At 43.9% G+C, this 27,782-nt stretch overlaps 1 protein-coding gene across 3 annotated transcripts in view; it reads left to right on the forward strand.

Annotated features, from left to right (window-relative positions):
• Window positions 1-27,782, forward strand: part of KIF26B (kinesin family member 26B) — a 508,676-nt gene that overhangs the window by 338,462 nt on the left and 142,432 nt on the right. For all 3 annotated transcript variants that reach the window (XR_010840066.1, XM_059068030.2, XM_067030752.1), the window contains one exon: window positions 8,972-9,152. Coding sequence is in view for 2 of the 3 variants with exons in the window: in XM_059068030.2 (XP_058924013.1) it covers window positions 8,972-9,152 (181 nt within the window). In the remaining variant the exon portion in view is untranslated. The remainder of the gene's footprint in view (window positions 1-8,971; window positions 9,153-27,782) is intronic.

A 27,782-nucleotide genomic window follows, 5' to 3' on the forward strand; every position in this document is an offset into this window, starting at 1 on the left:
TCTTTTATCATTAAATATCTCCCTCTTTATTGGGTGTATGAAAGTGTTTCTATTTTCACATAAGGAGCTTGTCTCAGCAAACACTTTCCTAGGAACCTGACTTTCAGCAAAGGAGAAGATTTTACTTTGAATAGCATCTGTAAAAAAAAAAAAAAATTAGTTTGTGAATGGGCTCCTTTTCATCCCGTTGTTTTTGCCTTTAGTCATATTTTCATTTACCCATAACATTCTCACTTGGACCATGAAAAATCCAGAAACGAATGGATTAGCAATATTCACCAACAGTATGGTTTTCAAATTTTGCTTTTTACTTTTTTTGTACCTCTAGGCATGAGTGAAAGGTGTGCAGTTCGGGGAAAGCTTCCAGCTTCTCCAAGCTTCTCTTTCTCAGCTGCTGGGGAGCCAATAGAAAGTTCTCAATAATGTTGGGTGGTGTGGATTCTTCTCATTGCCACAATTTAGGAGTAGATTCTTGAACACAGAGCAGCTGCGGAGTGACTCAGAGATGACTTGAGTGACATGCATAGCCTATGGATTGCATAGTTCTTTTTTGTATATAGTTGTCGTTCAATAAATATTGATTGATTGATTGAGTTTCCAGAACACTGTGATGCATTCTAAGCAGCTTCCAGCATTCTTTTTGTGTCTGTAGAGGGAGAGGCATGAGGTGGTGGAGGATGGTACCTAGAATGGTGCCTGGTGGTGGTAGCTGTTGTATTGTAACTGTCATGCAAGGACTCCCTCCGGGTTGGGACTATAGGAACAGAGAAACCATTTTCATATAATTTGCCTTTCACATCCTAATTCTGGGCATGACCTGACTCACTGAGCTGAGACATTTTCCTCCTGTGATGTGAAGGTATGTTGCTAAGCAACTGGATCAGTAATTGGTAAATGCTTATATATGATTTCATTCGAGTTACATACAAAAATATGTAACTGCTTTTTCTGTCTTCATTTTTAGGCAAATGATTATCATTTGGTTTTATATTGCCCAAACAAAATAAAATAACTGTTCCTATTTATCAAATTGCATAACAGCGTGAAATGGTAGACCGACCCTGAGTCTAAAGCAGAAAACTCAAATCCTAGATCCCAGGGATGAAGATCATTAGTCCTGTGACTGTGGATAAAATCAGGCAACTTCTGTGCCTTCATTGCTTTTTAAATCTGTCATTTGTGGTACAAACACCTTCTGTGCTTGCCTCATAGGGCTGAGTGTATGTGCAAAATGCTTTAGAAAGAGTAAAGCATTCCAAGGTCTAAGCATTTCTACAACTCCAGGTACATAGTATTGGGACTTTGCATATGTTGGTGTAACTCCAAAGGCTAGATCGATTAAGAAGCCTTGAGTGGGTGCACACTTTGCAAAAAGGTACAAAACTATGGGGCAGGAAATAAGCTGCAGAAGAAAGGAAACACGTATGGACCTTCAGTGAGTTAATAATTCAGTGATGGAGGCAACACTAATGGCATCCAGAAGAAAAGACCACACTGCAAAGCAGCATCTCATTAAGTGTTAAAACATAAGACATAGACTCTCAAGACCAATTGCTGAGGCCTGAAGTAGTTGATGAGGGCAACTTGTAGAAGCTTTGATGAATGGGTAAATTTTTAAGAGAAGAATAAGGGCAAATTCATAGAGATTATTACTATGGGTTAATGCTGTGCAGCAAGTTGCAAAAATCAATCTGTTTTCAAATTATAATAGTGTCTGGCTGTAGTGTTTTAACACAATATTGTTTGAGGTTAACGGTCAGCCATGTTTTGTCTCCTAGTAGTAAACATTTTATTTGAAGTCATGTCATGAATTACCTTCCTACACTAATGAAATGGATCATTTACATAAAAATCAGAAAAACCCCAAGACCCATATGCTTTTCAGTCTCTGGAGACACAGAAATGACCTCAGTGACAGCCAATTAGAAAATGGAAAGGTGAAGGAGGACTCTCTTTATTCCCTGTTTGGAGAGATTCCAAAGTGACTAACATGCTTCATGGCAGTGCCAGAATACTTTTAAATAGGTGTTATTTCAAAGTGAAGCATAACTGGTATTTTTCTCCATGTAGATGGATATCTTAATTGTTTCCAGAAGCTTTGCCTCAGACCACTGGCTCTTGTCATATATCCTCCCTATTTATAATCTGTTTTATTTTCTTCTACCCCTGTGTCACTGACCCCATGGATTTCCTGGGAGCTACTGTGATCTGTCACGTCAGTGCTCATTATCAGACAGTCTTAATCCTCAGAGCATTGAAATATTTTATCATGGCACATAAGCCATCGGACCCCAGCCACTGTCACGTTAAATTGCAGCCTGGATTGTCTTTTATCTGCTGACGGTGGCGATTTTACCACTCTCATCCCCCTCCTGGGTCAGGACCCTCTCTGGGCAGCAGATGTGGCAGTTCTGAGGGCCTTACCCTGCCCTCCTCTTGAGCAGTTTTTCAGTTGATATCTCACCAATCAATCGCCCGGGTCCCATTTAGTAGAGCTTGCATGACCTCTTAATTTTTATAAACCTTTTACCCACCTATCCAAGCATCTCACAGTTGAACACCCCCCTCAGACAGGATGAAATGTTCTCAGGATGTGGTCAGCAACACATGGTGCACAGAATTTTTTAAAGGATAGAGAATTCTTAAAAAACGACTATACTTCCTGGTATTCCCTAAGGAAAGTTCTATTCTTCATGAAGCTAATAATTCTTAAAATGTTGTTAGGTCAATATTATTAGTAATCCCTAGACACTAAGGGTGGTAGACCCCCAACTTAAGTCTCATGGGACGCACTTAGAATGAAGCGCTTTCCATTTAAACACTCCGTATTTCTGAAAATGCAAGGTCAAATAGTCTATCACACAAATGCAAAAAAAAAAAAGGAAAGTCAGAAAAGCCCCAGAAGTTTTCCCTCTGATCTGTATAACGGAGACCTAAGACTCTCTCCCACCTAAACCAATTAAATTTACTAGATAATTATTTGCCTCTTTCTTTTAAATCCAGGTAGATCTGGCCAATGAGAACAAGGAACTGTCCCATGTGAAGGTCATCTCAATTCTACACTGGTTCCTGAATTCAGATGGCATCACATTGATGTGTTAGGATAATTGTCTCCTGTATGAGATGAGTAAGGCAATGGAGAGAAAGGGTAGAGCCCAGAGCAAAAAAACTGAGCTCACTAGGTTTAAATTCTTGCCAAGTTCACATCATTGCTCCTCTCCCCACAAGTCTGGTACTGCTTTAGCATGGCGTCACTTCCTTTATAGGAGTTCAGTGAATATTAATTTCATCCTGCTAGAGAGGCCACCTTTTTTTCTTGAAATAAAGGAATTAAAGGAAGCCCATGGATATTTAGAGATGTGGGCAGGGATGAATAGCTCTAGGAAATGTGTGATACTGTCCATGGTAGGAATGAGACAAGTGAATATTACTTATAATAGCTTTTTAGGTTAATTTTTTATTGTTTAAAATCCTATAAGACAACTCACTCATCTGTCCCTTTCCTTACGAAGAAAGAACTCGTGTAAGGCATTAATAACACAAAATACACTTCTAGCCCAAATGTCTTTTCCTTTTCAATTCTTTCATGATTGCTTCTCCTTTATGTCACTGAATAATACAATTATACATGAATGATTTCTGTACTTCAACCTTTTCCTATCTGCGTGTCATTGAAGTACTATATAAAAAGATCAGAAGATGCTGACTTCGAAGAAATTGGAACATATAAAATAGAGATCAAACAGTTGGTTATGATGATGTCAAAATTAAAATAAAATATTCTTATACACTATATGGCTCTAAAATGTGATTTCTAAATTCTAGAATTCTTCTACTATATTTATTTTATATACCTGTTTTCAGAAGAAAATAATTTTTTATGTATTCTCCAAGTAATTTCCTGCATTACTATTTTTCTGCATTGAAGCCAACAGAGGCTTCCCTAAATGAAATAGAGGTTCCAGGAATCATTTCAGAAACTGTATTGGAAGAGATTTTGTAAATCATCTGATGTTCCCAATGCATGCTTTCATCTCCCTGATATTCCCTGTAAATGGTTTTGTAGCTACTACTTGGACACTTTCAATGACAAAAGCTATTTCATGAAGCGGACCCATCACTAATGGGTTACTCCAATTTTTAGAAAGATGCCCCTTTCACTTATAAACCCCCAAATGCCTTTACATTTCATCTGCCTGTTTTGCTGCCTATTCAGAGATGATCTGGAGCAATATGGGGCACAGAGACCTAGATTCAGTCTCAGCTCCACCACATATTATATTCCTCCAAAGTACCATCTATTAAGTACTTCCTGTGTACTAAACCCTTTACCTGCACTCTTATTTAATTTTCATAAAATGTCTATAAGGGTAGAAAATATTTTTGCTCTATCTTACAATGCAGGAATTGAGGCTTGATAATAATATGTGTAATAATAATATTGATGATGATAGTATTGTTGAATGCCGACTATATGCCAGGTGCTATGCTAGGCCCTTTACACACATTATAAACATTATCAGAATTTAAGTAACTTGCCTATTATCTACCTAGAATCTGAAGCAGCTGGATGTTCAAATTCAGGTCAGATAGTCCAAGGAATCTGGATTTAACTCTTTAAGACTCATTTCTTTGTCTGTTAAATGGGAGTACTATTATTATTTTCCTCACATTTTTCTGAGATTCAAAATGATGGCCTATGAAGCCATCTGGCATTATTGCTTGAAAAATACTTCCTGCTACATGTTATTTATTCATTTTATTAGAGACAGTTTTTTAGAAAAACTCTTCCTTCCCCTTTCTCCAGGTTTATATTCTCCAGGCTAAATGTTCCCAGTTCCTTCAATCTTTATTCACGTCATTCAACACGCAGGTATGACAGTCTGCCCTGTTGGAACTTACATTCTAGAGAGGAAAGAGACAATAAACAATAAACCCGATAACTAAGTAAATCATCTACTATGTTAGAAGATAGTAAGTGCCATGATGGGGAGGGTGGGTGGGTAAGGCATGCAGGGTAAGTGAAATTAGGAGATGGGGAGTATGTGGCCGTGTAGCCAGCTACCCACAAACCTAGTGGCTTAAAGCAGCAATGATGGTGTATTACCTCTCATGGTTTCTGGAGTTCAGAAGTTCGGACAAGACAGAATGGGGATGTCTTACCTCTGCTCTACGATGCCTTGGGCCTCAGCCAGAAGACTTGAAGGGTGGCCCCTGGAATCATCTAAAGGCTCATTAACTCACATGTCTGGTAGTTGACACTGGTTGTTCACTGGAGTCCTCAGTTCTTCTCTACATGGCCCTTTCCATGTAGCCTGGGCCTCCTCATGATGTGGAAGCTGAGTGCCAAGGGTGAGAGAGACAGGTAGACGCCATATTGCTTTTTATGACCCAACCCTGGAGACCGTACAACATCATTCCCACCATATTCTGTTGGTCAAGGCAATTTCAGAGTTCTTCTTGGGTTCAAAGGGAAGGAAAATAGATTCCACCTCTCAATGGAGAACTGTCAATTTCATGTCATAGAAGAGCATGTGGGAGGGGATACATGTTGGTGCAGCCATCTTACAGTCTGCTATGGTGTGCAGGGTAGGTTCCATTGATAAGGTATCATTTGAATGAAGATTTAAAGGAGGTAAGGGAGGGAGCCGTATGCCTATCTGTATCTAGGGCAGAGCATTCCAGGCTGAAGCAAGAGCCTGTGCAAAGGCCCTGAGGTAGGAGCGTACCAGGAGTATTTGGAGGCTGTTATGGCTGGAGCAGAGTAACTGAAGAAGAGAGTAGTAGGAAAGATGGTCTGGGAGATATGAGGGAAGATATACAGAAGGCCTTATAGACCATTGTAGTTACTTTGGCTTTTACTATGAGATGAGAAGCAAAATGGAGGGTCTTGTCTGGTTATGTTTTAAAAGAATCAGTCCAGCAACTGTGTGGAAAGTAGATTGGGCCAGTGCAGTGGGAGGTGGCAGGGAAGGTAACAGAAGAAGAGAGACAAGTTCGGAGACTACTGCAGTAATCCAGGTAAGAGAGGTTAGTGGCTCAGACCAAGACAGTATCAGTAAAAGTGGTGACAGGGGTTAGATCATAGATCTATTTCAAAATTACGGCCAACAGATTTCCTGATGGATTGGATGTTTGGTGTGAGAAAAATAGGAGGCAAAGATGTCTGGGCCATTGTAAGGATGGAATTGCCATTTTCTGAAATAGGGAAAGCTAAAGGCATACGGCTTTTTAGGAAAAGATCAGGAATTTAGCTTTAGAGATGCAAGTTTAAGATACCTATTGGATATCCGAGTAGAATCGTTTTAGTGTATTTTTGTTGTTGTTTTGTTTTATTGAGGTATAATTGACATACAACATTATATTAGCATCAGGTGTACATCGAGATTTTTATATTTGTATAAATTGCAAAGTGTTCACCACAATAAGCCTAGTTAACATCTGTCACCATAGATGTCCTGGCACCTAAAGAAGAAAGTATAAAAAAGTAGAAGGATATCGTCAGTGCTCTGATTGGGCAGGTAGGATGGGGCTGAGAACCATGATATTTAGCAATCATGGAGGTCATTCACGGCCTTGACAAGAGCTGTTTCAGAGGAGCTATGGGCCACATGCCTGACTGCAATGAGCTTATAGGCAAAGGGAGGAGATGAACTAGAGAAAGCAAGTATAGACAACACTTTCCATGAGTTTTGCTGCAAAAATGAGCAAGGAAACAGAGCAGTAGCTGGCTGGGTAAGAAGAATGAAGAGAAGGACTTGTGTTTTCTTTTTTGAGGTGGGGGAAATAATAGCATGTTTATGTGCCTTTGGGAATGATGCAGTAATACAGTGAAATTTTGATGTTATAGGAAAGAGAGAGCGAGCGAGAGAGAAAGGGGAGTAAGGCACTGAATTGCTGTTCTTGGGAATGTCCTTCATATACTTTAAGTTCAAGGACCCTCACTTTCCTCCTCTGCAGGGTCTACATGGGGAGAGTAAGTGGGCATGGGTAGTAGAGATAAGAAAAAGGAAAAAAAATGCCAGCAGGCTACTACCTCTTCTGAGCTTCCCTTGAGTGTCACTCCTCCTCTCTGTCTCCACATTTGGACTGGGAACACACAGCAGCTCCTTGGTCCTTTTGCCACCATCCAAAAGAATCCTAATGTGAATGGATAAACACCACCTTTCGGTTCCTAGCAGATCATCATCTTCCGCCTTCTTTCTAACTCTCCTTTGACTCTAGGCATCCTGACTTGAAAGCAGTAAGGGGTTGCTGAGCAGAGACATGAGTGTCAGAAGAATGCAATGCCCACACCCACCTCTGGATGAGTCACTGTTTGTTCAGGGAGAGAATCTCACAGAATAATGAAAACTGCCAAGAGATGCACCAGACCAATCACTGAACAATTCCACTTCACCTTTAATTTTAGAGGGACAGCATCAGGAAGAGTGACAATGAAAGCATGAGAAAAAATTACTCTTAGTTTTTTCTTTTTGCTGTTTGGGAAAAGAAAGCATTGTGGAAATCTCCTTTTAGTGCCTTCATTTTTCATCATCCTACAGTAGAGTCACCATAGAGGTCCCTAAGTTTGGCACATGGCATTGGGACTGTTCGGGTATCATTCCATCAAAATCTGTCATTCCTCATGCATCCCATTCCTCTATATTTCACTCTTGTGAAATAGATGTTGAGTTTTACAGCTAAGGAAAATTCAGCTTTGAAGTGGTAATTCTATTTGCTGTATTTGTGCAGTGGCCATTTTGTAGCTCGGGGATTTGTCAAAAGCATGGCAATTACTGATACAAAATTAAAATTAACCAGTCCAGAGCTTAAGATTCAGATATTAAGATGGAAGTTGGGGGGGAGGGGGTGCAAACAATGCTGATTTAATCTTTTTGGCCTGCTTGGCTTATGACCTGTTATGCAATTGGTAAGAACACAGGATGGATTGTAAGGTTTTGATGTGTAGAATGAAATCATGGTAGCCCATTTGTTTTAAGCAGCAGCTAAAATGTTTAATAACCTTTGGTAAGGAAATTGGAATTCTTAGAACATGAGTATAGTGTGAAAAACACCAAGAATGAACCCAGAAGTGCTTATGTTACAGTCTGTGAAAATACTTTGCCTGATTTTCCCTTCTTCTCTATAAGATTGTCATGTTTTAAGTGTTGCAGAACACTTGAACGATGGAAGATGTGATGTGAACAATCAATGTTATTAACGATGTGGCACCTTCCCTCCCACCTTTCTGTTTCGTCCTCTGCCACCTTTGTGGGTTCTGACTGTATCACACCCCTTGCACTTGCCCATGAACTGCATTTTGTAGTGCAAGACCACCCTACATAAAAGCCTGTTTTCCACATGAGCCACGCCTAGTCTCAGAACCCTACACCTTGGCTGGAGTTTATTTTGATTGGGTGTTATGTTTCTAAAACAGTTTGATTTGTGTTTCCCCGTTGCGCGCTGGGGTGTGTGTTTTTCTTCCGCAATCACGTCCACAGCTTGCCTTGAGTGGTCACCGCGTGGTTCTTCCTCAGACTGGTTTGGATTTTCCAAGGCGTTTGTTAGAGTTTCTAAAAACCTCGTAAGGTCTCTCACACTTGAGTTTATACCAGAAGTTATGGAATGATTAACCTAATAGGTGCTGTGTATCCCCAAAGATGGCCAGCTTTATTCATGCTTAAGCTGAGTGTCTGTGGATAACCAACAATTCTTTGTAGATCGCAGCTGCAGGACCGTGCAATGCTGTGGGGTCGCTCTGCCGTGTGAGTGATTGGGCAGCTCCCTGGGTTCACTCGGTTGCAGTCAGGGGCCACCACCAGGCACTCGGAGGAAGAAGAGAGAACCGTTTAGCTGCAGTCAGAACTAGGGGTTCTTTGAGAGAAAGAATGTAAAGTGACCCAAGCATATCTGATTGTGAATATATGCTTTTTGTGAATTGTGAATATACTTTTTCCTTTATTGTCTTTTTCTGAATTTTTCCCTGCAGAGCTGCCCAGAAGTTAAATCTATCTTCTAAAAAGAAGAAACATCGGCCTTCCACTTCTGTTGCCGAGCCACCTCTCTTTGCCACCAGCTTCAGCGGGATTCTGCAGACTTCCCCGCCCCCGGCCCCGCCCTGCCTGCTGAGGGCCGTCAACAAGGTGAAGGACACCCCAGGCCTGGGCAAGGTAGGCACCTGTGCCGTGTGCCACGCTGGCTCTGTGTGTGGGGTTCTGCATCAAAGGCAAGGACGAGAATGAGGGCTCGGTTTGTTTGCTAAAACAAGAAGGTGACAGGGAGAGAAGGAGGAGAAATGAAAGTCATTTGGAAGTACTGTAAAATTTTCTTTGGTTACGTATACTAGTAGTAAATTAAGACATTCCAATTATTGGAGATGTGGTTTGATTTTGGCAATAAGAAAACAGCCTTGTATTGTTTCACAGAACTGTACCCAATTAAAGAAAAGGTCCCATAACACAAAAGACAGATGCAGGGCTTCCCTGGTGGCGCAGTGGTTGAGAGTCCGCCTGCCGATGCAGGGGACACGGGTTCGTGCCCCGGTCCGGGAAGATCCCACATGCCGCGGAGCGGCTGGGCCCGTGAGCCATGGCCGCTGAGCCTGCGCGTCCGGAGCCTGTGCTCCGCAATGGGAGAGGCCACAACAGTGAGAGGCCTGCGTACCGCAAAAAAATAAAAATAAAAATAAAAGGCAGAGACAGGAGAGACCAAGAGACACGGTATAGGAATAAGACATGAAGATGCTTCATCCCTTCCCTGGCACAATTTCACTGTTCCTCCCCTTCAGAGAAATCACAAGTTCTACTTTTGAACCAGACCACTGGTGGGATTTCTGGGGAGCATTTTCTGTGTGCCATTCTAGCCAAGAAATGCAATTTTGAATTGTTACAAAGATGGGGAACATTATGATGAGATGTAGAAACACCATCAGGAGACCTGGCTCAGCTATGTTTGGGGTAACTTCAGTTTTAGATGTCATCTCTTAAATGTCTCTTCTGAGATAAACGTCTGGGTGAAGTAACTTATGGTTTACTCTCCAATGGGTGAATAAGCTGTGACTTATAAAAACATTTAGTTGAAGAAAGCGGTGGCTGTTTTCTTTCTTTAACTTTCATCAGAAGGAGGATGGTACACACCACCTTGCCGGTTCCCCACCACCGACTTAACAGGACTCATTTTGGGAGGTTGCAAGTCTTGCTGAAGGGAGTGGCTGCTCAACTATGTGGATGAAGATTTTACTTATTTAGGTCACTGATTCCCTTTCCCCTTGACCCTCAACATGATTATTCCCGGGTTCACGGTCTTCAGTGGCCTCAGCCTCACCAGTGGTCCTTCTGGAGTTTACCCCACACCCTCTGTCCTCTTCCTTGGTGCTTTTCTCCTTTTTCTCGATGATTTCTCCTGCCTCCTCTCATACCCTCCCACCCCCTATTTCATCACCCACTGGGAAAGTCCTAACTTGCTAAGTTACTCCTTCCAACAGAGTCTACATTTTAAGATTATTTTGAATAGAGCAATGTTTATTCTAACGGAAAGCATCCAGTCCTGGAATGTTCCATGGCATTGGGCAGGGCTTTCCCAGGCCCAGAGGTAAAGTAGGAGACCAGGCAGCCTGCAAGGGCTGCTCTAGCATCACTGGCCAGGGAGGGAGATGGAGGAAACCACACGAGCAGGACTCAGCGCAGGTGGGAGCGGTATCCCCGCCGGGGCACACACACTGCGGTCATAGTGGATGGCTGAGAGGCTGCCTTCTAAGGAGGGTGGGTACAAGTAACTGCAGGGCTTTCAAAACTGTAGAAAACTATTGAATTGTGGTAAGGTACACATAAAAGAAAATTTACCTTCTGAGCCATTTTTAAGTGTGCGTGGACTTTGGTTTTGCTAAGAGGAGTTTGGAACTTTGGTGCCGGAGCTGAACCGCCCTGGACACAGTGACATCAAATGTCTCCACTGCAGTCTCCTTCTCCTCTCCTGCTCTGAGTGACACCCTACTTCTCTTCTGAGTACATGTGAACCAATATTTAAATGCTGTCTCTCTAAAGAGGTACCAGACTATTAGCCAACCTGGAGTACTCATACACCCCACTACGGCCCTGTCTGGGACACCTCGAAATGAACCACATAAGAAACTATCTTCCTGCATGTATAACAGTGGCCCAGTCTCTGGTTCCTAAAAGGGTTGATGCAGATACATCTTCAGGTGGGCCTGTTCCCCAAGCCTAGGGCCTTCTGTCCCTTCCTTCCCCCATCCCTACCCCCTCTCTGGAATTCTGAGACAAAGGGATCAGGGCACCAGGCAGGGACTGACCCAGCAGGAAGACTGTTTCCAGCCAGGGTGACCTGGGACTTGCACGAAAATAATATGGAAGGCACTGGTCTAATCTTGGTTTCCTGATGTACTGAATGTAGTGGCCAGTTAGAAGTATAATTATAAGTAAGATAAGCAGCATAAGACCAGGTATAACTACAATTAATATTATAATCATTCACAGACTAAAGCTTGCAAATCACACACTTATTTTTTTAACGTAAAATGCTATCCCTTTCTCTCATTTGCAGTCCGATGTGCTTCTTTCAGTGGGAGAGAAAGGGTGACATTAACCAGCCAGGAATGCAGGAAGCCCAGAGTTTGTCCATGACCCCAAGTGGGGTCACCAGACTGGGTGTCACAGAAGGTGACAGAAAGTGTGACTTCTGTCTGACGAGTGTCCTCACGGCAGCTGTCCTACTGAGCATAGGGGTTGGGGCATTGATGGCGAGAAAGTGATAGTGGGAGGGGGTGTGCTTTCTGGAGGGCAGTGTAATTATATACTTTTACTTGAGGACGAGTGATTGAAACCAGAGGTCTGCGAGCACACCTCCCATCATGCTTCCTCCTGTTGAGACGTGTGCTTCACAGAAAGCCAGACGGCCTGGCCTTGACTCTGCCATGGAGGCACCAACCGTCTGAACTTGGTGGAGACCCATTTCCCAGACTCATGCTTTTCCCACCCCGAGAGAGTCCACTACAATGAGGAACTGCATTCCTCTTATCCATATGGAAAAATCCCTGTAGATTTATCTCTGTTGCATAATTTACATGTTAACGTTTCAAAGAAATACAGTGGAGTTTCATATAGAACATAAAAGTACTGGCACTATATAGAGATCATTACATCTGAAGTAGAAAAGCTTGATTGAACTGCCAAAAGCAACTTAATTATTTAACCTGGGTGGGGCGGGGTGGGGGGGCTCTTGAGGCGGGATGGGCAGCAAGTCCAGCGCAGCTGACGCCACTTCGCCCCACCTCTCATCCTTAACCACCAAGGACTTCCTCAGGAGACCTGAAGACAGGCTTTTGTGGGGTTTTTTAGAGCTCTCCTCTCATTTGTAGACAAGACAACTGAGGCCCCGAGGGAGCAGGAGATTTTTCCAGTGCCTTCTGAGTCAAGCCCAGAGGCCAGGACCTGTAAGACATTTTATTCTCTTCTGTCTCACTGGGTGGCCTCTAGATATCCATGACCTTTAAAAATCTGAGTGAAGACAAGAATGTAATGGGACCATAACGGTAGCAAAATAAATTGGGAACCAGTCGCCTCCATCCAGTGGAGAAGGACATGTGTCCCTTTTCAGAGTCATGGATGGGAGAGAAAGGGCAGTGACAGGCCATGGTAGACACACAGCGAGTCAGAGGTGCTCCACCGACCCCTCCCCTCGTCCCACTGCTGGTGATTTCCAGCAACAACTTCCTCCCTCCCCGCACTCCTTCCTCCACCCAGAGTCATTGCTGGCCACCAAGTGCCTCTTGAGGCAAAAGCTTTTCTGGAGGCCACAGGCATGGAAGAACTTGGGGTAACTTCAGTGCACTTGGAGCTGAATCACAGCACACTCACAACACAGGAAACACCTCAGAATCCCTAGCACCTAGATCAGTACTTGGCACACAGCAAATATTTACGGAGCACCTTCTCTGTGTCAGGCCCTGTGCTGGGCACTAGGCTTGCCCTGATGGACACACAGGCAGAATGCCTGCCCCAACAGCACTTATCATCTAGTCGTTATAACAGTCAGCCTTATACCAGACATCTCACCGACTTGGACCAATATGGAGGACTATATGACTTAAGGAAAAGTTGGAATCACAGACTTCAAATAATTCTGCCTAACTTTCGAGTTATATAAAGAAGCTATAGTACTAAGTGGTCTTGTAGAGACATTTTTAATGAATAGATAAAGATGATTAGTGGATCAAAGCAGCTTAGTCCCTGTTTATATTTCATGGGTTTGGCTTTATGCAAATGATATTTCTAATCGGTTTGAAAATGGTTCCTTCTCCTAAGCCAGCAAAAGCTCTTCGTGAAGTTTGTTTGCACAATTAATTAACATCCATGTTTAAGGTTCATTTGTTAGTGTGTCAGAGATTAATGTCAGAGCTCTTAGTATTGGATTACAAGCTTCTAGAGCAAAGCATCTTACCTGTTTAACTCACTCAGTATTTGGCTCTGCAGCCCCACCACGGGTGCATAAATGCTTTTAAAGGTGAGAATGGTAATGGCCACAGTCACATTCATGATGACGACAATTCACCTTGTTAATTCTACTCTTCCTGGCAGTATCCCTGAAGGCAAATACATGATGCATGAAGGGAAAAGGCACCTTCTTTTCCTTCATAATCTCCAGGAATGCCTCAAAAAGATGGAATCATCAGCACTCAGCCCTTGTTCCCCCTGATATGTTTTGGGAATATAAGAAAACTCTTATAGGTGGGTGCTAGCAACAAGAGAAGAGACTATAAAGTTTGAAAAGATCATAAAAATTGGATGAAACAAACAAGAATAGTTATGTAAAATTGAGCTCGAGACAGGTTGAGGAGGGCTTGTCCTACTCGATTCACTCGGTGAATATCTGTAGACATACTGTGTTCCAGGTACTGCAGGAGGTGCCACTGCTGGGGACAGTACACAGAAGCTGGTTGGCTGCTCTGGGCCACATGCCTGCAAAGGAAGGGGGGGTGTATATCCTGATCTCCATGAACTCTAGGCCCCTGTGAAAATGCCTGCCTGGCGTTCAGCCTCAGCCATCACTCCTGAGCTACAGATGCTGTTTCCTTCTCCTGGGGACCCCTGCTTAGCCCTAGTCTGGGTAGAAGAAGGGTTGTGTGGTATCCGTCACACTGGATCCCCATCGCCACTCATGCCCATCCATCTGTGCATTTCCGAAGTGCCTCACCGAGATTTCTCCTCTGTACACAGTGCAGCCCCAAGGCAGGCAATTCCGCAGAGTCCTTGGAGTTGCGATTTAGAAATAGACTTGCTTGTTTGGCTGAATTATCTTTCTTATGCAATAAAAGCTGGAGCCATTATTCTTTTTTCTTCACAGTCCTCAATTTTCAGTCATCTGCCTCTTATTTAGCACTACTTTTCAAACCTGGTAGCAACATATTTTGACCTCTGTTAAAACATAAAACATATATTCTCTAAATAACATCTCTCCCCGCAACACACATGTACACACACACACACACACACACACGCACACGCACACGCACACACTCACTCTCAGTCACTACTTCACTCATTTACCAGGTCCTGTATTATCTAGGTTTAGTTTAATTCTAAACTTCCACTTATTTGGTAGTAAACTAATAGCATGGTAAAAAAATAAATGAACCTTGTGTGCTTTTCAGTAGAGATTCTTTCCCTTTACAGATTTCTTAACGTTTTTAGAGAAGTCATTCGATTATTAAACCCTTGTCACACTGTAAGGAAGAAGAAGCCAAGATAACTGTTCAATTTATGTTCTCATTACAAGAGGAAAACAATAAGATAGAAAAATTAGATTAAAGTAAGATTTTTTTTTTAAGGTACAAATGTAGCTCTTATACATTTGTTCAACAAGTAGAAATGGCTGATGTAGCTCTCTCTTGTTCAGGAAGTGATGCCAGGTTATACCAAGGAGAAAATTTCATGCCTTCCAGCCCACGAAGGTCCGGGTTATTTAAAGAGTATGCAAATTATCAAATTCCTCATTATCATTTCTACCATTCCTCATCCTGAAGCTTTATCAGAGAGAAAAGATTTGAGTCAGTCTGTAACATTCATTTCAAGTATTCTAATGTGATGGAAAATTCTCGATCCCACTACACACCAGTGATTACTCCCCCCTTACACACGCCAGACAGTAGAAAGGAATCGTGAGCTTTCTATTTTGGGGTGCTTTGGGGGGTGGGGAGAAATAGACTGCGTAAATAATACATGCACATTCATCAGGATAGCTGGCCTGATAGCTTTGAAAATTGAATTGTTAGCTCTTCTGGGAAATAAACTCATGTGACCTTCCACTCCCTAATTGCAGTTCTTTTCTGTGCTCGGTTGGTTGTGGTTGACTTGGCTAAGCTCCTGTAGTTAAGAGTTTGGTTTTTTTCTCCTTCGTTTCTTTCTTTTCTTGACCCTTCCTCCAACCTGCATCTCCAGAGAAAGGAGACTTAGGGAAAATGTTCTGACTCATTAATCTTTGCGATTTCTTCTCCCCCACCCCCCCGCCGCCGCCGTGTATGCAGAGGTGCGCGCACCTGTCCTAGAGCCCGCCCCCCTCCGCCGCACATGCGCAGCATGATGCTCCGCTACCGGAAACCGGAGCTCAAGAACTGCAGGTGCTGCTCCCTGGAGCGCTGCTTCTGGAACCTGACTGCGCGGCTAAGTGATGGGGAGAGAGTTTTTTCTACACCACCTGCCATTCCACTCTTGAATTTAACAGGCTCATTCTTGCAAAGACAGGGAAGTATTAGGAAGATGTTCTCCATTAAAGGCCACTGGACAGAAAAGTCGTGGTAAACCACATGTAAAAGAAAGCACGGCGGCCATTGTTGTTCTTCATTATTAACATGACTGCCTTTAAGACAGCTGGCCAAGTTGTATGGGTATAATTTTCTGTTGGCTTCATTATTAGGTCGAGAACGAGAAGGATAATGAACACATTTCAGTTTAATTACATCAGATTTCTGGCACTGGATGGCACATTATATATAAAATACTCGTTTTCTGGTTTTCTTTGCCTGAAATATCTACACAGAGCAAACTGTATGAAAGGACTCTTGGGTAAGCAGGGAGGAAGTTTGTACCCTTTCAATGTCAGATTACATAAAGGACACCCAAAACATGTTGAGTATTTTAACATAATTCTATTTAGTACTAGGCATCCTAACTGGGCACAGTGCTGAATGATAGAGCTGCATGATAGAGCTGTTGTAATGAGGCAGAAACACCAAGAGCATCTAAAGGACAAGACCCTAGTGGTCCTTGGCCCTGCTTACTCCTCAGCACCTGAGTTGCCCTGGGAGGGTGACATCGGGGAGATGCTGCTGCCTAGTGCTGGCATCCTGGCGATGTGCAAGCACCATCAACATCTCTCACTGAGAAGTTTTCCCAAAGACCATCTTGTCCAGTCCTCCCACTGTGCATAGGAAGAAACTGAGGCCCAACAAGATGAAGTAACTTGTCAACGCATTTTTGTGGGAGAAGACAAAAATTTAAGCTTCGGGGTGTGAAAGATCATGAAAGTCATGAAGACTTTAAGGCAGAATTTGAGTGATTCTTAAGCTTTCCCCCCCTTTTGTGACTTTCAGCTTCAATTCTAAGACTCTGTTTTTTTAGGTATTAAGTGGAGATGATAGGAGTGTGTGTGTGTGTGTGTGTGTGTGTGTGTATGTATGCACACACATGCACACACTTGTGTGGAAGGAGGTGGAAGGTGATTTTTCTAAAGGGACTTTTTAAAGGCTATAAACCTTTACCATAATTGGAGGATAGGTTTGGGGCCTCCCTGAATACCTGTAATCCCTAATTAGCATCCTGACTTATTGGAATGAAAACATGAGATAAAATGAAGGAATTCTTTCTGGAATCAATGCCACTTTCTCAATTAAACAAAGGGCAATAAAATGGATGATAATGCCAGAATAGGGCTTTTGATCATTCTTTGTCCAAAAACCACATTTTAGTCAGGCTCAGCACAATTAGACAATTACTGATATCAAGAGTATGGGAACAGTAGGTATATTTTAAGCTAACATTTCTAACATCTTATCTTTCTGCATCTTTCTCTTGCTAATGGCTGAAAGAGAAGTTAATCATGATTTGCTATAATTATCCCATTAAAATGGGATTGATAGTAATGTTTTATAAAAAAAAAAAATGGTGAGTCCAAACTGCTGAGTTAATTAGAAAGTTAGTTGTCCTTTGTGCCTCAGAGTAGGAAACGCTCTTCTTGCCTACTCAATGACTAGCATAACAAAACATTTGAATTCTTTCTAATGCTTCACTGAACTAAAATGTATCATTATGGAGGGGGAAAATTGTTCTGATACATTCTTAAAAGCAAAACATATTTTGCTTAGATTATTAAATAGTTTCTGAAATAAAAATCCTCTAGCTCCTGACAGCCACAACATAAGACTCCCTACGTTCTCTCATATTGCTTTACAAGTTCAGGTTAGCTCTGTTCTGTGATGCTGTCTTCGTCCGTTCCAGCTACTATCACAAAAATACCATAGACTGGGTGACTGAAACAACAAACACTTATTTCTCTCAATTCTGAAGGCTGAGCAGTCCAAGGTCAAGGTTCTGGCAGATCTGGTGTCTGAGAAGAGCTCTTTTTCTGATTTGCAGACAGTCACCTTCTTGTTGTATTTCACATGGTAGAGAGAGCACAAGCAAGCTCTTCTGTCTCTTCTTATAAGGACACTAATCCCATTCATGAGGGCATCACCCTAATGACCTAATCACCTCCCAAAGGCCCCACCACCAAATACCATCACCTTGTGGGTTAGGAGTTCAATATATGAATTGGGGACAGGTGAACAAATATATGGTCCACAAGCCAACCTCTAAGTTCCAGCATTGAATCTGAGTATTTGACTTTCAAGATGAAACAACAGAAATAGAACCATAGCAGTAGCATTTAGTGCTAGGGACAAAATTCCTTCCAAGTTTCTTTTCCTGTTCCCTTGGTCTTGCCTGTGTGTTCCATGCTACAGCCAACTATTCAGATAGAAATTTTGTCTATTTGCAGCTTAGTTCAGATCTCCTTACCACCAACAATGAATATTTGGTGGATTCATTAGTGGAGCAGTATACTAGCTATAGCTAATCAAATCGTGAACTTGATCTGTTCCTTGTTTTAAGTATTTTAAGAAAACATTTTTACCATATTTGTACCAGAAGGTTTTCAATGAAGGGCAAAGTTTTAAAAACCCATATTTTGAGAAAACATTTTACCATATTTGTACCAGAAGGTTTTCAACGAAGGGCAAAGTTTTAAAAACCCAATCAGTAAAATACTCCTTGCACTGTGTCATGTAAAGCAGTGGAAAGTTAAAAATCACAGGAAATGGGAAGATCAGAGAGCAGGATTGTTGGTCTGCCTTCCCCCACTCCATCCCCCATTCTATAGAACATGGTAAAAGTAGCACCCTCCAGGGGCCCCAAAGGAAAGTAGCACCCTCCAGGGGCCCCAAAGGACTCGAGGGCAAATAAAACGCCATTCAGACTACCACCAGCTACACGGCTCTGAAATCAGGCTGTCTGCTCTGGTTCTAAGTGCAAGTGGCCAGAGCCTGGGCAAGAGTGGCACCAGAAAACTTGCTCTTGTCTAGAGGTCTTGCTGTTTCTCTGCTCAGCTTCTGCTTGGCTGGTTCCTGCCCATCCCAGAGATATCCGCAGAAATGCCACTTCCTTGAGGAAGATTTCCCTGGTTAGGTGCCCCATTACATGTTTTCATAGCACCCAAAGTTTCTCTTCATTGCATTCATCATCCTATAGATAACTGATGTCTATAGCTCCATGTTTAATGAGTCTCTTTATTGGCTGTAAGCTTCATGAAAGCAGGGCTATGTCTCTCTTGCCCCACTTGGAATCCTACCCAGGTGCTCAGTAAATAGTAGGTGTATTAGTCAGGGCTCTCTAGAGAAGCAGAACCAACAGGATGCACGTGCACGCGTGCGTGCGTGTGTGCGTGTGTGTGTGTGTGTGTGTGTGTGTGCACGTATGTGTGTGTTTGTGGAGAGAGAGAGAGAGAACACACAATTATGGAGGCTGGCAAGTCCAAAATGTGTGGGAAGGCTGGCAGGCTGGAGACCCAGAGGAGAATCTGCTGGCAGAATTCCCTTTTCTTCCAGGGAGGTCAGTCTTTTTCTATTAAGACCTTCAACTGCTTGGATGAGGCCCGTTCACGTAATGGATGGTCATCTGCTTTACTCAAAGTCTGCTGATTTAAATATTAATCTCATCTAAAAAATACCTTCACAGAAACATCTAGAATAATACTTGACCAAATATCTGGGTACTGCAGCCCAGCTAAATGGACACAAAAAATTAGCCATCATACTAGGTGAATGAATGGATGGATGGAATCATGACCTGGGTCTCCATTCTGCAATGATGATCCTTCACATCTGTGTAAGGCTTGTGGCCTACACTTGGTTTCATTCGTATTGTCTCTCTTGATCTTTCATACAGTTCTAAGAGGTGGGCAGTAGGGAGCAGGGGGGAGTGTTAGGTCCTCCTGATGGATGAGATTCAGAGACGGTAAGACACTTCCCAGAGGCGTCACAGCTTTTCAGAGTGGATGGGAACACCCTACATCTTTGTTTCCAGTATTCCTTTCCTGATCTTACAACATATATTGGCCATTTCTTTGTGCCACTGAAACCCCGTTCTGAGTGTTTCACAGGTATTAACTTGTTAAATCCTCATTACGAGTCTGTGGGAAGGGTCTGTTTTAATCACCCCCATTTTACATTGGAGGAAGCTGAAACAGATGTGAGGAATCTGCCCGAGGTCGTGTGCCTGGTCCACGGTGGGGCTGGGATATATATACGAGCCCTGGTCCTGGGACTTGTTCTCTGGATGGCTACATGATGCCATCTCTCTACACACTTGATATGTAGTCATTTGGCTTCAGCAAAGACCCGGTAAGCAGATGTCCCTGGCTGTCATGGGGCAGCTGCGTTTGCAAGGCGGTGAACGTGGACGAGGCAGGCACCAGGGCATCCTCTTCTGCTGCCAGCATCCTGCTGCTGTCCTCTCCACTCATCATCTCAGAGAGCTTTGTAGCTGTCACCGTGGTGTTTTATCCCTTGTATTGAAAGCTTTACTGGTTTGGATTGTCTTGTGTGGCTCCTATTTCCATGCAGTAAGCAAGCCAATGAAAGTAAACTAATATTCAAAATGATTTTTAAAAGGCCAAAGCAAACTGAAAAATGTCCTAAATACCATGAGAGAAAAGTCCATTGTACTTTAGCCGTATTCCAGAATGACAAGTCTGTGTCAGAGCTGGGTGGGACAGGACCCCTGGCGCTGACTTAACAGTGAATCTCATACTACACTATATTGAGCCGTGTGGGTGATTGAGTCCCATGAAAATTCTTTGTCTAGAACACTAGCTCAGTGCCTATAGAAATGTTTGAGTGTCGACTTCTGTTTCAGGAGGTATGTTGTAGCTATTTATTGGGCAGTGGTCTGTGGAGACAGTGCTGGGAGAGGCAGCACACCCTGAACCCATCCTGCCTGCCCTCCCTGTCTAGCTTCTGCTCTTAATTTTCTCTCATAATGGACCACTCTCTCCCCTGGGCCCACACCCACCCTGTCTGCCAGAGCTGGCTAAGTGCCTGCTTTCGTCAACATCCCGTATCTATTCCCCAGGCCGGCTCCCTGGATCCTCTGATGTTTTGTACCATGTATTACCCGTAGCACAGATTCTGCTCATTAACCACTTACTGCTTTCTATTGCTCTCATTGTTTTATGGGTATAATTTATCTCCTCCACTGAGGGTTTAGGCGTGATAGTGGGGATCTTGGTTTATACTGCTTTCATAGCCCCACAAATGCTTAGCCATGTAACAGGCAGATAGAACTTCCTGCACTGAAAGACATTAAAGTATAGAGTATAATAGTCATTTTACGATTATTTTTCCTGCTTTTGCCTACACCATCCCTCATTCATTTATCCATCATTCATCCATTCACGTGTCTGTCCATTGATTCATTCATAAGGCATGTATGATGTACCTGCTACGTGTTGGTCACTTTGGGAATACACAGATGAGTTCAAAATGGTCTCAGTCCTTAAGGATCCCCCAAATTGCTATTTGGAAGAGTTAAAAATCATTCTTTAGGTAGACAACTCAAACTAAAAATACCTGTTATTGTTATCATCATTCATAAGGCTGAAATTTGTACAATATATATGTATAATTGGCTTCCTGGTGAGTTTTCTCCCTTTTTCCTTTTTACTGAATACACTATCATATTCCTAAAGTATTCCGATTGCACTGTAATAACAACTGATAGTGCAGCAGGCGGGGAAGGATGTACTTTTGTTTCGTTTTTAACACTTTAATGTACTACCTGCAATTTCGCTGTGATTAGTTCATATGAATGAATCACAGTCGCATGCAGAACGTTTGTGTGCCTACAGACTCTCTTAAAAGAACTCATGTGTCCTTTACTTATAGATAGAATTCCCCTGAAAGTATGTGATAAGGAAGTTGTACTCGTCCTCTCTGAGGTGGGCTGAAGCAAGGGGCTTTGTTCAAAGTCATAGAGAAAGCCATCTACCATCCTGGGTTATGCTCCATGGCCTCTGCATTCTCCATTCTGCTTTTATCACCGAGGGAGCCGCTTCCGACCTTTCAAAATTCCCATGTTGCCTGGTTTCTCTTGCGAATGCTCCTGTTAAGATATGAGACTAACATCGATGATCGGTGAGATTCTGAAGTTATCTTGAAAAATATGTGTACTCGAAGGTGGTATAGTCTGGAGTGGGGATGAGCAAAGGGGACTAAAGGAGAATGAAAGGGGTTTGTATTAATTAGAAGTCTTTTTAGTTTCAAGCAACAGAAACTCAAACTGTCAGGAATGGGAAATGACTGGAGCGATGTTGGTGTCTATGGCCCCAGACCCGGGAAAGTCAGGAAGGTCTGGAGCTGGGTCCACTAAGAATCCAGGACTGTCTTTCTCTCTCTGCCTCTCATTCGTGCTTCCTCCACATTTTGGCTTCATTCTTCAGTTCAGACCAGCCTTGGCCCTCACACAGCTGCTGACAGCTCTAAAGCGTCATTATCTTATAGCTCCCACCAGCAGACCCCGTGGACTCCTGTGACCCTAAGCTCAAAATTCCAGAGAAGGGCTGGAGTTGGCCCTGATTGGGTGTGGGGTGTAAAAAAGTGTCTGCTCCCATCGGAATATCAGGATTGGAGTGAGGAGGAGTATGTCCAAGTAGAAGGAGATGCTGCCCCACAGGAGCAGACAAAGGGAAGCCATCCTCTGCACTTTCAGAGGATTTGCAGGAAGGTTTAGTGAGCATTTAGGAAGAAAGACTAACGTAGGGGATGACGTGCCTCAAATTCAGATGCGACCCAGTCAGTTGTTACTGAACTTTTGAAATAAGGGTTTCTTTGGGAGGTTTTTTTTGTTTTGTTTTTTGTTTTTTTTTTGTGTGTGGTACGCGGGCCTCTCACTGGTGTGGCCTCTCCCGTTGTGGAGCTAGCCTTTCCGCGGCATGTGGGATCTTCCTGGACTGGGGCACGAACCCATGTCCTCTGCATTGGCAGGTGTACTCTCAACCACTGCACCACCAGGGAAGCCCGGGAGTTCATTTTGTGGACCACTCATTTAGCCATTTCTAGGGAAGAGTGACATGCATATTCAAGAGAGCTTAGAGAAAACAGAAAACAGGCATAAGCTCAAAGAGTGAAGTGGGTAGTTGTGCATGGGGAAGAAAATCTAAGACCTTGGAGACCTCAGAAGAGGACCTCAGCATCTCTGTGGCAGGTGAGCGCTGACAGTCTTGTGGTTCTCTCTGAAGAGACAGAGATGCAGTCCCGAGTCAGAGCTCCAGCTTGCAGGCAGCATTGATTCCAGGTGAATGGTCTTACATCTACCAGTTAATGCTGGCCACAACCTGCTCACTCTGTAGAGCAAGCATTGCACAAAAATGCCCAAATTTTAGCACATTAACCTTCATGAAAATGTCTTGTTTCTCTCTTTATCCCACTCCCACTGTGGCCCCTCACAGCCGTCGCATATCCCTAGTAGTGTGGAACTCACTGCCAGAAGGATGCACTCTTCCAAATTAACCCCGTCTAGAAGTTACACTGTGAAACATACACCTGGAGGGCGGCTGTAAGTGACATCTGTCTCAATCTAGGCCATGGTCAAACTCCCAAGAAACACTCATTCAACAAACACTCCTGACTGCCTACTCAAAAGTACCAGGCATTGTGTGGAAGACACCAGCTATGTAATATGAGCAAAAACAGATAGAGGGTTTTTTTTAAATTTTAGGTTTCCAGAATTTTCCAAATAGCTTGGATAGTATCAATAATATGTGTTCATATATATTAATCTTTAGTTAGCAGAAAATCTGACCAGATTGGTAGATTTTAAGTGGCCTTGAATTGGCAGTCTGAGAGAGAATCCAGATCTCTTTGCAGAGGGGTAGCCAAAAGGAAGCTCTCACCATCTTCACTTTCTCCATTGTCATCACCACCAGCGGTGCGATGAGTTAATGAAATTGAATGCGGTGTAGTGGAAGGAACATGGATTAGAGATGTGCGTCAGAACCCCAGCTCTCTTCCTTCATTTGCTGTGTGGCCTGAGGGACTTTCTTAGTCTGTTCAGGTTGCTATAAAAAAAATACCACAGACTGGGTAGCTTATAAATGGCAGAAATTTTTTTCTCATGGTTCTGGAGGCTGGAAGTCCGAGATCAGGGTACCAGCATGGTCCGGTGAGGGCCCTCTTCTAGGCTGCAGACTTCTCATGGTATCCTTACTTGGCAGAAGGGTCAAGGGAGCTCTCTGGGGCCTCTTTTATAAGAGCATTAATCTCATTCATGGGGGCTCCACCCTCACAACGTAATTACCTCCCAAATGTCCCACCTCCTAATACCATCATTTGGGGGGTTAGGATTTCAACATATACATTTGGGGGGAACGCAAACATTCCGACCATAGCAGGAAGGGTTCTCTGGGCCTTAAGCTCATTATTTGCAGAGGGGGGAAAATAATCATATTTTGTCACAGGGTAATAGCAAGTCTGCAACAACTGTGCTTGAGGAAGCAAGGCCTGCAGCTATATTTGGACTGTGGGAGAGCCTCTTCTCTTGGTCCCATGGAGCTCAGGGCGTGGTGGGATGTTCCAGACCAAGAAATGTTGGGACTGAGACTCCCAGTGACCCATCGGTGTGGAAGCTTTAGGTGGGCTGTTCACGAGATGGGTATGGGAGATGTGAGTTCATATTTAGGTCTCAAATTGGATTGAAACCTATCAGGGGAAGACGCACAGGTGAGATACAGGTATTTTGGGGGAAAGGTCCAGATTGAAGCCAATCTCGGAGGATGTCCATCCAACCAGAAGCGAGATATTTAGTCAACAGCCCTCCAAGGTTGAGGGGGAAAGAGGGTGACATTGAGGGGAGTAACACTGGGTTTCAGGGACAAGAAATCCATCTTGGATACTAAGAAGCGCCTTGATTCTTAGAAAACGAGGGTCCTAGGATCACAGCCAGAGCAGCCTGGAATGAATGACCAACCATCTAGATGCAGGGCCAGCGGGTGACCACCTGCAACTTCTTAGGGTCCTCTTGTGAAGGACAAGAGTGATTCCCAGGCCAGCAGGGGACTGAACCTGAATTGTGCCAACGACTGCCCAAATTCTCCACCCCACTCCTGTCCAGCTGATCACATGGCTTCCCTTTTAAGCTCACCCTTGCCCTCAGCTGAAAATCCAAAACACTCAGCCGGGGGCTGCCTGGGGCTGCTCCAGCCCTCCAGCCTGGCCTTTCCCTGCTGGCCCCTTTGGACCCCAGTGAATGGTTTTCAGTGCTGCAAGGAGGGCACTTCCTCTCACTTCCAGGCCTTTGGCCCTGCTCCCACATCTTCCTCCTTGGTTCTTAACTCATCTTTCTTCTTCAGGCTTGAACTTGGGCGTTATTCTCCCCCAGAAGTTTCTCTTGGGCCCCCAAGCCTCTTGCTGTCCTCACAGCACCTGGTGGGCCTCCAGTTCAGTGTTTTACTTTGCTGTGTTGGGTCTGGCCCACTTCCCCCGGGGGCTCTGAAGGCAGGGACTTCATCCGACCATGTCCAGGCCCGGTCCTCCCTTCACACAGTAGGTGCTGGCTAAATGTCCGTTCACTGAGGATCAGAGGGCAGAGAGCTGCAGGGACAGGGTGCCCACCATGTTTCCTGCCTGCCCTCTCAGAACATGCAGGTTGAATAATTTCAGTCACCATTTACTTGCGTAGTAACATAACGCCTGGGAAGGACGCCTTTATTTGCAAGGCCAAGTGCATGACGTTGTCACTCACGAGACCTCAGTCCCAGTGTCTCACTTACCCAGGCTTGGAGAGAGGTGAGAAGGGGAGAGGGTTAGTTAATGCATTTTCTGTCTAGGCGATTTAGTGTCACAGAAGATGCTCTCAAATCTTTGACAGGAGTCGAGGCAGAATTCTTGTCAGATTATATGAGAAAAACGATTCATCATTCTGCTACATCCACTGGAATCTATTATGGGTTTTCTTAAAGCCTTTGTGTATGCAGGCTCAGGGTACTTAAATTAAAATGTAAGGAGATCTCTTTTTACTACCAAATGGACAGTGAGTAACAAGGGTTTTTGATTTGTTCTTGGGTAAGTCTGTTTTTTTCAATCAATATTTTCAGCATTTTGGCTGCAAATTTCATGCCACATTATATGTTACTGACGTGCCAGGCCCCTCCGAGGTGCCTCCCTGTCTGTTCACCTGACCTGGTCTCTGCCAGGGATGCTTGTCTCCCCATCACTTGCTGGCCTGGAAAAAATGCCGTTCTTCCCTCAAGGCCCAGCTCCTGTGTTACCTGCCACCTGCAGCTCCTCCCCCTTGTCCCACCTCCATGCACTGTGCATGTGCCCCTGTACAGACCATGAACGTGGAGGAAAGGGGCTGTATCTTACACACCTTTTTTTTTGGGGGGGTGTTTATTCATTTGAATACACAGATGCCTGTCACTTCAATTCATTGAGCATCTCCCATTTGCCATCTTCTCGCTTGGAAGGAGACTCAGATACCCCCAAGATGCAGATCTTGCCTTTAAAGAGCTTTCCTTCTGCTAAGGGAGGAGAGAGACTTGTTGAGCTACACATATGATGCTGGGCCTGGCAACTTACTATTTCATTTCTTTCCTATGAAATAAAATTGTAGCTTATAGTATTACTTCATTTTAATTCTGCCATGATATTTGTTTGAAAATTTAGAGATCATCAGATGTTAATCCTCTATTCCTCTTACTATATTCTGTTCCTAATTCTATTAGCAGAAGAACGAAGAGGGAACTTGCATTTTGTGTTGCTTTCACAGAGTACAGAGGTTTCAGACATCTCACTTCACATCATGAAGGTTCTCGGGGACCCCTTAAGTTTCTGGGAACAGAGAAGTGCAACTCTGACAAGCTGTCAGTCTCTCCCCTCCTGAGGAAGTCTGATGTGGGAATCTCAGGTTGTTACACCTGCTGTCAGGTGCTCTGTCTCCCCTGAAGACATCCTTCCCTCCAGCTGTAAACTCCCTCTCACCACCCCTCACTCCCTGCCCCTACAGTGTTTTCGTGAGACAATGGTGACAGACAGACCCTATCTCCACCCAGGTGGCCTCCCCCAGACTCCCCTGTGCTCTGAAGAGAATAGATTCTGGACTTCAGTGTCTCACCTTCAAAATCACAGCCCCCAAGGGGAGCCATGCTCAAGAATAATGCAGCTTGTACCCTCTTCCTGTGGGAAGCCTGGTTGATAGCAGCACAGATATGATAGAGGGTGGCCCCGATCCCTTAGGAGAAACCAAAGCACCTTAGAGAGGGGGCAAGTGCTGCCCCCAGAAGCCAATCACCTGGTGCCCCGGCTGCTGGGAACATTTCTGGCTCATGGGCAGCTGTATATCATGAGGGGCGTTAGACAGACAGGAGGCAGTGCTGAAACCCCACAGCGCAGAGCTATTTCCAGCTTGGTCTTGGCCTGTTAATGCTGAAACAGCAATGGTGCAGGCACAGACCGACAGACAGTACGGGGGTGGTGGAGGAGGAGAGCTGGACCTGTGGGGAACAGCCTGGGCAGCCAAAGATACAGAGGGAAGCCATGTGGCATGTGGAATGCTCCCCTCCTGCAGACCTGAAATGAGAAGGGCGGGGTCATGTGCACACACAAACCAGGTGAGTGAACTGCTTGTGTAACTAAGGGGCAGGTACGTTCCCTGTGGAGAGAACCACTGGAGCCATTCTCTGTAATTCTGACTCAGCATTGATTTTTGAATCCCAGCAAAAAAGGGAATAGCATTCTCATTTCCAAGGTAATAATAATCATAGCTAATACTTACATAGTGCTAACTGCTGAATACTGTTCTAAGTGTTTTGCATACATTCATTTACATGAATGATACATATATAATACACACAGTATACTTACATGTACTAACTTATTTACATGTATGATGCACAAATGTGTGTTTACATACATTAACTCATTTACAGACATAGTACATTTATGTATTGTCTTAGTCCATTGGGGCTGCTATAACAGAATGCCATAGACTCGGTGGCTTAAACAACAAACAATTATTTCTCACAGTTGATTGGTGAAGATGCTGGCAGATGTGGTGTCTGGTGAGAGTCTGCCTCCGGGTTCACAGATGACCATCTTCTCGCTGTGTCCTCACATGGTGGAAAGAGTGAGGGAGCTCTCTGGGGCCTCTTTTGTAAGGGCACGAATCCCATTCATGAGGCCACCACCCTCATGACCTAAT

The sequence above is a fragment of the Kogia breviceps genome, chromosome 1, assembly GCF_026419965.1.
Source record: "Kogia breviceps isolate mKogBre1 chromosome 1, mKogBre1 haplotype 1, whole genome shotgun sequence".
In the NCBI taxonomy this organism is placed as follows: Eukaryota; Metazoa; Chordata; class Mammalia; order Artiodactyla; family Physeteridae; genus Kogia; species Kogia breviceps.